The sequence below is a fragment of the Protobothrops mucrosquamatus genome, unplaced genomic scaffold (genome assembly GCF_001527695.2).
Source record: "Protobothrops mucrosquamatus isolate PMUCROS unplaced genomic scaffold, P.Mucros_1.0 scaffold3, whole genome shotgun sequence".
NCBI lineage: Eukaryota > Metazoa > Chordata > Lepidosauria > Squamata > Viperidae > Protobothrops > Protobothrops mucrosquamatus.
In genome coordinates, this window is record NW_015386390.1 from 957,545 (window position 1) to 967,598 (window position 10,054).

At 38.6% G+C, this 10,054-nt stretch overlaps 1 protein-coding gene across 1 annotated transcript in view; it reads left to right on the forward strand.

Annotated features, from left to right (window-relative positions):
• The window catches only part of CFAP299 (cilia and flagella associated protein 299), a 264,442-nt gene that overhangs the window by 56,320 nt on the left and 198,068 nt on the right, over positions 1–10,054 (forward strand). Inside the window, exon 3 of the mRNA XM_015832364.1 lies at positions 5,397–5,487. Coding sequence (XP_015687850.1) covers positions 5,397–5,487 — 91 coding nt within the window. The remainder of the gene's footprint in view (positions 1–5,396; positions 5,488–10,054) is intronic.

The following is a 10,054-nucleotide window of genomic DNA, read 5'->3' on the forward strand; positions in this document are numbered from 1 at the left end:
GAGAGAGAGAGAGAGAGAGAGAGAGAGAGAGAGAGAGAGAGAGAGAGAGAAGAAACTAATGGTATTTGCTTTAAAGAACTTTGCCTTTTCTCCTTTTTTCCTCTGATTATTTGCATGTAAGAAAGAATAAAAAAATCTCCTCCTTTGAAAGCAAACAATGTGACTGTAGCATTTTTTTTTAATGAAGTTAGCCTAGAGCTGATAAAGTAACCTTTTAAAATTTTGTGAATATTGGAGAAACGACAGGACCACATCGCTGTTAGCTTGCTGTTAACTGTTTGTGAGACGGTTGCCAATATTATGTCAGGTGTAGATTTCTCCTTGTCAGCCAAATCTGTGATAACCATGGAAACTATTCAAATAAAGTACATAAGCAGCTGAAGTATTTTGAAAAAAACAACCCCCCCAAAAAAATTAAAAATATATATACCAGTCCTGATTTCTTAAGAATTTTACGTATGAAGTTGTAAGTGTAGTTTTTATAATTACCGTTCGTTTTATGAAAGAACGAAGTACATAGGATTAAGCCCCTTCCAAAGTATTTCCTGCACATTAGATTATGTAAGTAACAATCAAAAGTTTCCAAGCCCTTTTCTCAATTGAATCTGGGCCAAAAAATGTCAAATGGTAAGAGTTTAACTTTCTTTTAAAAAGTAACTTCCTGATCCAATTATTCATTACGAGGAGTAGCTTTTCTTGACCTGATCCATACACTGAAGGGCATTTGAACGATGATATTCTGTACCTCTTGTATCTGCCAAGCAGTCATTGCTTCAGATGTGCGAAATTCCTCTACATTCAAGGTGTCCTTTTTAAAAACTTCAATAGAGTGAATTTTCAGTAGATAAGTGTGATTTCAAAAAATAAGTGTAATTGTTTCGTCAAACATGAGAGAAACAGTTATTGGACAGTGACGTTTGGTTGAAGAAACACATACAGATAGTCCTCGACTTACAACAGTTCATTTAGTGACCGTTCAAAGTTACAAAGGCACTGAAAATGACTAATGTCCGTTTTTCACACTTATGACCTTGGCAGCATCCCCGTGGTCACGTGATCAAAAATCATATGCTTGGTAACTGACTCATATTTTTGATAGTTGCAGTGTCCTAAGGTTATGTAATCACCTTTAGCGACCTTCCGACATGCAAAGTCAATGGGGAAACCAGATTCATCTAACGACCGTGTTACTAACGACCTTGTTACTACTAAGTGCCTTTACAACTTCGGTTACTAAATGAACTGTGGTAAACTGAGGACTACCTGTGATAGATAGGTAGGTAGGTAGGTAGGTAGGTAGGTAGGTAGGTAGATAGATAGATAGATAGATAGATAGATAGATAGATAGATAGATAGATAGATAGACAGACAGACAGACAGACAGACAGACAGACAGACAGATGATAGCTTGGATAGATAATATAAGATAGATAGATAGATAGATAGATAGATAGATAGATAGATAGATAGATAGATAGATAGATAGATAGATAGATAGATAGATAGATAGGCTACATACAAAAATACATACACACATATGATAGATATGATAGATGTATAGAGAGATGATGGAGAGAGGCGGATTAGATTAGATTAGATTAGATTAGATTAGATTAGATTAGATTAGATTAGATTAGATAGATAATATTTATATGGCTGCCCACTCACTCCTTTTTGACTCTCCTACCATAGAGATAGAGAGAGAGAGATAAATAAAGAGAGAGAGATGATAGATGGATGGATGGATGGATGGATGGAAGGAAGGAAGGAAGGAAGGAAGGAAGGAAGGAAAGCTGATTAAAAAGCAATCACTTTGGCAGTGACTGATATTGAAAATAAAAGAAGCAGCTCCAGTTCTCCTTTTCCCAGCTCATCTGTAAGTCTTTGGGGGTCCCGTGTCACAGCAGTTGATAATTCTAGCAGATTTTGCATGTGAGTTCTGTTTTCCATCCGGCCGACCACTGATCTCCAGCAGGGTGCAAAAGGTTGCTCTCGGCTTCTAAGTCTGTGCCCTGCTAATCTCATTTGAAGATCAGCAATGAATACCTACGGCCTAGGGGGGTGAGCTCTGTTTTAGAACTGTTCCTCTAGAAGCTGGAAATATATCACAGGATCTCTTTTTAAAAATAAATTGCATTAAAAAAAAAAGCTGTGGAAATGCTTGTGGAAACCAGTACAGACCGTCTTTGATTTACAACCACAACTGAGCCCAAAATTTCCACTGCTAGGCAAGGCAGTTGTTAAGTGAACCAGTGCAGTTGTTAAGCCAGTAACACGGTTGTTAAGTGAATCTGGTTTTCCCATTGACTTTGCTGGTCAGAAGGTCCCAAAAGGGGATCACATGATTCCAGGATACTGCAGCTGTCATAAATACATAACAGTTGCCAAGCACTTGAATTTTGATCACTTGACCATGGGGACGGTCATAAGTGTGAGAAACAGTCAGAAGTCACATTTTTCAGTGTCGTTATAACTTTGAACGGTTACTAAATGAATTGTTCAAAATAAAGAACTACCTGTATGCACACATCAATCATTTAAGACATGAAAAGACGAAATTGCAAAGAAGAAATTGACCAAGACGTGAGCTGATCAGTCACGTCTGGAGTTTTTTTCCATGTAGCATTAACTGAGGGTCATTTTTGTGGTGTCTTTTTTGTGTTGTAAATGTGTGCTCTAGCTCCTCTTCCTTTTCCTTCCTCCCTTTAATTTCCTCACCACATAACAAAGAAATTCGGACCTTGCAAATTAAGTCAGTCTCGGCTCAGGCTAACTGTGTGTACAATTGTTAGGCCATAATATTTGTGGCAAGTGTTCTTGAATATGTCAAAATCTCACCTGCCACAATTGAAATGTTTAACTCAGACTAAATCGTACACGTGTCTATGAACACTTTATGCGCATACAAGCATGCACACACCATTCCTTGAAGCCTCGGTGTTAGTTTTCTAAAATTCACATAAAGCAGTGTCTTCTTTTGTTTATTGTCTTTATTACTTAAGCTGATTGTCTTGATCTATAGTTCTTCAGGGCTTGGTACTTGATAATTGTACCTTCAGTCAAAATTGACCCAGCTCACTAGATCCTTTGCAGGGCTCTCCAAATTTGGCAACTTTATCCTAAAGGTGCTTTTTCAAAAGGCAACTGGAGTTTGATTTTCCTTGAAGATTTTTTTCACTTCTTATCCAAGAAGCTTCTTCAGTTCTGACTGGATGGTGGAGAATGGAAGGATTTGCATTCCTTGCAATCATCTGGTTGTTAGCACTCTTTCTGAGAGTCACTGTTTGGATGAGAAGCGAAACGTCTTCAAGGAAAAAAACAAAAACAAAGTCTGGTTGCCTTTTGAAAAAGCACCTTTGGGATTACTTTATATGTGTTTTATATGGAAAGTGGATAATAATAATAATAATAATAATAATAATAATAATAATAATAATAATAATAATAATAATAATAATAATAATAATAATAATATTGGAAGGGACCTTGGAGGTCATCAAGTCCAGGCAGGTAACCCTATACCATTTTGGACAAATGGCTATCCAGTCTCTTCTTAAAAACTTCCAGTGTTGGAGCATTTACCGCTTCTGGAGGCAGGTTGTTCCACTGGTTAATTGTTCTCACTGTCAGGAAGTTTCTCCATAGTTCTAGGTTGCTTCTCTCCTTGATTAATTTCCATCCGTTGCTTCTTGTCCTGCCTTCAGGCGCTTTGGAGAAGAGCTTGACTCCCTCTTCTTTGGGGCAGCCCCTGAGATATTGGAACACTGCTATCATGTCCCCCCCATCCTTCTCTTCATTAAACTAGACATCCCCAATTCCAGCAACCGTTCCTTGTATGTTTTAGCTTCCAGTAGAGGAAACAAAATAACCATTTGTAGCTTCCATCATTTGTGAATTCTGTCATCAGCAGCCTAAGTCTTATACATAATGTAATTCTGATCATTGAACATACTCCAGAGAATCTGAGAAGACCGGGATCTCCAAAATTACCCGGGTCTCATCCACATATGCCTTGTGATCTACTGCTCTTACTGAACTTCTTATCTACTTAACTAACTACCTCCTATTTGAGATGAATCTGATGAATGTGGGGGTTTTATAAGGATTTTGTCCTAATAAAGAAATTGAATCCTAGCCAAGCAGAATTGCTGGAATGCAAAGTTAGCTGTAGCAGCGTGGGATAGATAAGCAAATGGCTATTCAGCTTACACAGGTGCAAGGGGTGCCGTTGGGTTGTGGTGGAAGTGAACGCCAGGCCTCAAAACAACCGTGTTGTAGATAACGGGACAAACCTTGTAGCAGTTTGCTGTGAAAATGCCACTGTTAGGCACAGGGTCAAAGGTAAACTTTTAGGGGATTTTCCATTTAGAAATAGGTAAATGACCAAATGTGAATTAGTCAATGCAAATTTCTTTATGTTTATGTTTTCTTGTATGTGTACAGGTAATCAATCAATCAGAATAGAGTTAATAATAATAATAAAGTTGGAAGGGACCTTGGAAGCCATCTAGTCCAACCCCCTGCTCAGGCAAGAAACCCTATACCATTTCGGACAAATGGCTGTCCAGTCTCTTCTTAAAAACGTCCAGTGTTGGAGCATTCACCGCTTCTGGAGGCAGGTTGTTCCACTGGTTAATTGTTCTTTCAGTTTATCAGAGAGTTTTTTATGCAGCCATGCTGGTTTCTTTTGAGAGCTGTTATTTTTCCTCTTTGTTGGTATTGTGCTAGACTGGGCTTTTATTATCTCACTTTTCAAAATTTCCCAAGCTTCTTGAGCTGGAAGGGACCTTGCTCCTGCTCAAACAGGAGATCTTATACCATTTCAATTAACCAGTGGAACAACCTGCCTCCAGAAGCGGTGAATGCGCCAACACTGGAAGTTTTTAAGAAGAAACTGGACAGCCATTTGTCCGAAATGGTATAGGGTTTCCTGCCTGAGCAGGGGGTTGGACTAGAAGACCTCCAAGGTCCCTTCCAACTTTATCATCATCATCATCATCATCATCATCATCATCATCATCATCATCATCATCATCATCATCATCATTATTTAGAAGAAATAGGGATTAAATTTATTGATCAAGCATATCTAGAAAAGCCCTTTTAATCGATGGTCCCACATATTACAGTCAGCACTTCTTTGTTTTAATCCTAATGTCTGACTAAGCCACCATTGGTTGAGTTTGCATAGTAACCATAATGGCTAGGCATATGCCAGAAACAATCTTAAGGCTTCAATGCAACGTGAAAACCAAATTCGTTAACTTGGTTTGGAATCCTGGCGTTGATGCATCTTCCGCCAAGAAATGTTAATCAACTTTTATTTTCCCTTAGGGGGTTGTTTGGATCAAGAAGAAAGCAAAAATAAACAACTTGCTCTGCTTTTTCATTTCTAGAATTTTGTCGAGCGCTGGGAAGGAGCTGAAAGATAATTTTCTGAAAGCCTTGGCAGAGAGGGAGGAAGCCAACCGTAATGGGAAAATGTCTGTGAGTAAATTTGAAAAATTCTGTAAACCATGTATGATGAGTATCTACCATTCAGACACTGGAATTATGAACTGTCAATGTGAGAATGTAAAACCGGACCATATTTCTGAACACATCTGCATGGGAATACATACATACATGCCAAAATCGTACGTGAAACTTCAGAAATGGGCAGGAAATAGCTTGGGCTCTATTAAAATAGCCTAGTGGGTTTGTGATAAATAGGGAGGCGTTTCTAACTCCCCTTGGAATAAACCCTAGCAACAGTATAGTATATTTTTGCTACCTAAATTTGGCTGTTGGCTGGAAGAAAACAAGCATCACCAGGAATGCAGCTTCATGAGAAGAGACTGCGCAGTAGGTCCTCGAGTTACAACCATTCATTTAATGGTTGTAAGTTATGAAGTTACAACGGCACTGAAAAAACCGACTTATGACCATTTTTCATTCTTACGGCCGTTGCAGCATCCCTGTGGTCACGTGATCAACATTCAGATCCTTGGCAACTCGCATGTATTTAGAACAGTTGCCGTGTCCCAGGGTCACGTGATCCTCTTTTGTGATCTTCTGACAAGCAAAGTCAGGGAAGAAGCCACAATCAACTAACCACAGGGTTACAACTGCAGCGATTCACTTAGCAACTGTGGCAAGCAAGGTCGTAAAATGGGGCAAAGCTCACTTAATACTGTCTTGCTCAGCAACAGAAATTTCGGGCAAGTCAAGGGCTACCTGGATGTGCGGGTGTGTTTTTGTGCTGAAATCCAACCTTTAGAGCAGTGGTTCTCAACCTGTGGGTCGGGACCCCATTTGGGATCGATCGACCATTTCACGGGGATCGCCAAGCAAGGCTGTCCGCCATTTTTTTTGTCTGCCATTTTTTCCCCTTTTCCGGCGGGTGCCTTACCTCCCTTAGACTGGGCCAGCTGGTGGTCGGCCTGCTCCGTCTCTGCCGCTTGCCAGCTACGCCTCGGCCGGCGCAGGGGGCGGAACCACGCATGTGCGGCGCTTCCGGGCAGGGAAAGTCCTCGACTTACGACCGGTTGGGTAGTCCTCGACTTACAGCTGGTTTAGTCCTCGACTTACGACCGGTTTAGTCCTCGACTTACGACCGGTTGGGGTCGCGGCATTAAAAAGGTTGAGAACCACTGCTTTAGAGAATCTGTCTCTTGGTTTTTTTCAAAACAGGGGTCCCCAACCCCCGATCTGTGGACCAGCAACTGGGCATGGCAGACCAGAAACCGGGGGATGCAGGCAGTATGTGAAACCACATCCCTTCCGGTCCACGGAAAAACCTCTCTCCACGGAACCGGTCCCTGGTGCCCAAAGGGTCGGGGGCCACTGTTTTAAAATGTTTTATGGCTAAATATATAAAGAACGCATGCAGTCAATTTACATGTGTCTTTGTTAGATGTGGGCAAGTTACATGCACTTTTGTATGCTGGTGAAGCCATGTTGACGAAGAGCCCAAATGGTTTGCAGTCAATAGTATAATATTTGAAGAGCCCAAATGGTTTGCAGTCAATAGTATAATATTTGTCTCAGAAACGTAGGGAGCTGTGTTTGACAGAGAATGAATGATTGATTATAGATTCTTTTTCAATGGCGAAAAACTACAACGAGTTGACGAACTTGTGCATTTTTGCAGAATGTTAACTAAACAGGGGAAAATGGATAGGAAAAGCTTAAGACTTGTGAATGTTGGCAGGAAGGTGGTGAAAAATGTTTGATCTGTTGCCAAGAATTAATATTTGTTAATAGAAGGGAAAATAGTTTCTGTACATTTCTCCCCATTTAATCAAATTGTATATACTCGGAGAAACATAAAAGTAAGTTTGCTGCAATGGGAACAGAATACTCTTGATGTGTGTAGTCAGATAGGGTAAAAAGTACCTTAGTGCTGAACGAAGGTGGATTTGAATGCAAAAGCAAATAAGCAGGATGAACACAATATATTGAGGTGGCTTGACTATATCTATATAAATAAAAATGTAAATGTTCGTTTGTTCAAAATCTTAAATCTCCGAAAGTTCTTCACCGATTGCTTTGAAATTTTGACACAACATTGCATTCGAATACACGCGTGTTTTTATATACCTATATTATATAGATGTCACACCTGTGACAGGTAAAAACATGCTTTTTTAAAAAAACAGCGCCATCTGTTGAACGTAAAAGCAACACACGCTTTTACCAGACTGAGCCACAGCAACGCGTGGTTGGGTACAGCTAGTCAAGAGAATAAAAGTGGAACAAATTGGACAACAAATATGCAAAGATGGAGTGAATTGATTGAAATGAATGGAAAGGCTGAGAAGATTGTGTTTTGGTGGATTTAATGAGGTCTCAAAAAAGACAGATGTTAGGAATTTAAAGAGAAAGAAAGCAATGTATGAAGACAATGTTAACATATAGGTATATTATTAGCATGAGCAGAAAAATATGGGGAGACCCAGTGAATGGTGCCGGTCTACCCGAATTTTATCTATTTTTCTTTTACATGTTCTTATCTCAGACCTTTAATTTCTTTGGTTTGCATTGCTTATCCTAAAAAAGAGTAATGTGATGGGTATTTGCAGATGGATGTAATTAGTCATTTTCAGTCTCAAGAGTTAATAAAATGCTAGTGGAATCTTTGGTTGACATCTAGCTTTTCATTTGTTAGTTTGACCGGTTAATGAATTTGTATGGCAATAAGATCAAAGGGAGAAAATTATCAATGATGTTGCTTGAATGTTTAGGAAATAATCTAAATTAAATCTTCTGTGCGCTTAACCACAACTATAATTAAAAGATTAGTCTGAGCTTGGGTAGGTAGAGATAGATATAATCCTTGATACTGTATAAACAATGGCTACATTAAACTGCCGGAGACTATTTTGTAGCTTTTCCAGTGTGTTAGATGTAGTTGCTGAATTGTGAGTTCTACTTTCAGGGATAGAGAATGAAAATGATCGCCCTTCTAAGATGCTTTTCAAATTCAAAATATTTGCATCTTTTGAAAAAGCTGCCTCTTTGACCCTTTGCTGGGACCCTTCATCTCAGCAGATGGTAGTTAAATATTTACCGATTTTTAAAAAATAAAATCTCATTTTTTTCAGCAGCTTATTGTGTTGAAGAGATACAGCATTAAATGCCTCTTCAGCAAAGAGCCTAAAATAAAATAATCATATAAAATCCTAGTGTTGTTATCTAACAGCCTTATTTTAAAATTCGAATTCATAGGAAATGCCTTCTTTTGTTTCCATTAAAAAATAAATATATTTTGGGGTAAACAGCCTTACAATTATTAAATAAAGGAATCTACTGTGTACCCTAATATTTAAAAAATAATGGGAGCGGGTGTTGTAGCGAGACAAACAGTTGGTATGGTAAAGAATAAAAAATTAAAAGTGCAGTTTATTATACTATATGGCATATCTAGAATCTACCTTATTTAAGTTATCCCTAAATAATATGTGGTCTAATCAAACAATTAACACAGGGGTCTTATGGGTGCTCCATCACTGGAGGCTTTTAAAAAGAGACTGGACAACCACTTCTCTGAAATAGTATAGGGCAGGGGTCTTCAAACATGGCCCTTTTATGATTTGTGGACTTCAACTCCCAGAATTCCTTAGACAACGTGCCTGGCTGAGGAATTCTGGGAGTTGAACTATACAAGTCATAAAAGGGCCAAGTTTGAAGACCCCTGGATTAACACAAACATACCAAAGATAACCGGAAGAGAAACATTTCACAAATACCTTTCTCCTCTAATTAATAAATTGATTTACAGGTATTTGGTCAAATGCTTCTTAATTCTCACTTTACACAATGTTCATATTTATCGTTGAAAGTTTACTGTGTTCACAACTGATTACCAATATCGTCTTGGCATTGTGTCAATGGAAGTCTAGAAACATACATTCCTATTGAACTACTGTTGCTGGTATTGGGGGAAGAAAGTGAATGTGTGAATCAGGTTGTATATATAACAGCAAGAATTTCCTGGGCCGAAATGCCTTGAAAGCAAAGGTTGCATTGCAAAAATTGCGCTGATGTGTCATTGTGGTGTTTTGCTATTTTCTACATTTCATCAAGTTTTTATGGGAGCTGCTGCAGAAGAAGAAAAAAAGGAAACAGTCCCAAAATGTTTATTTCCTTTTTGATTTAACTCATATTGCTGAAATGAATGATTTCTGTGCAAAGTTTATGTCAGTCGTGTGGCTAATCGTAAATTAATTTCAAACAAATAACTTTTATGCCTGAAATATAAAGGGTAGACTAGATTCCAGTTTTTCCGCATAGTGTAAAATGTAATTAAACTTTGTATTTCCTGGAAATAGCTGGAATGTGTATAAATAACTCTTTCCCCCCTTGCTTCAAGGTGCAGAGGTAGCAAGGAGCTTTGACAAAAAATGGCGTATCAGCAGCTCAAATATCTTACTTTTGCCAGAAGGTTGTTTATGACTTTTATTAAAAAAAATTATGTTTCCCTTGCAATCTCTCTCCTTTTCTATCCTTCCCACTCTCTCCCTCTGACCAATGTTATTTTGTTTTCCTTTTCTGACTTTTTTATAATGCCTTA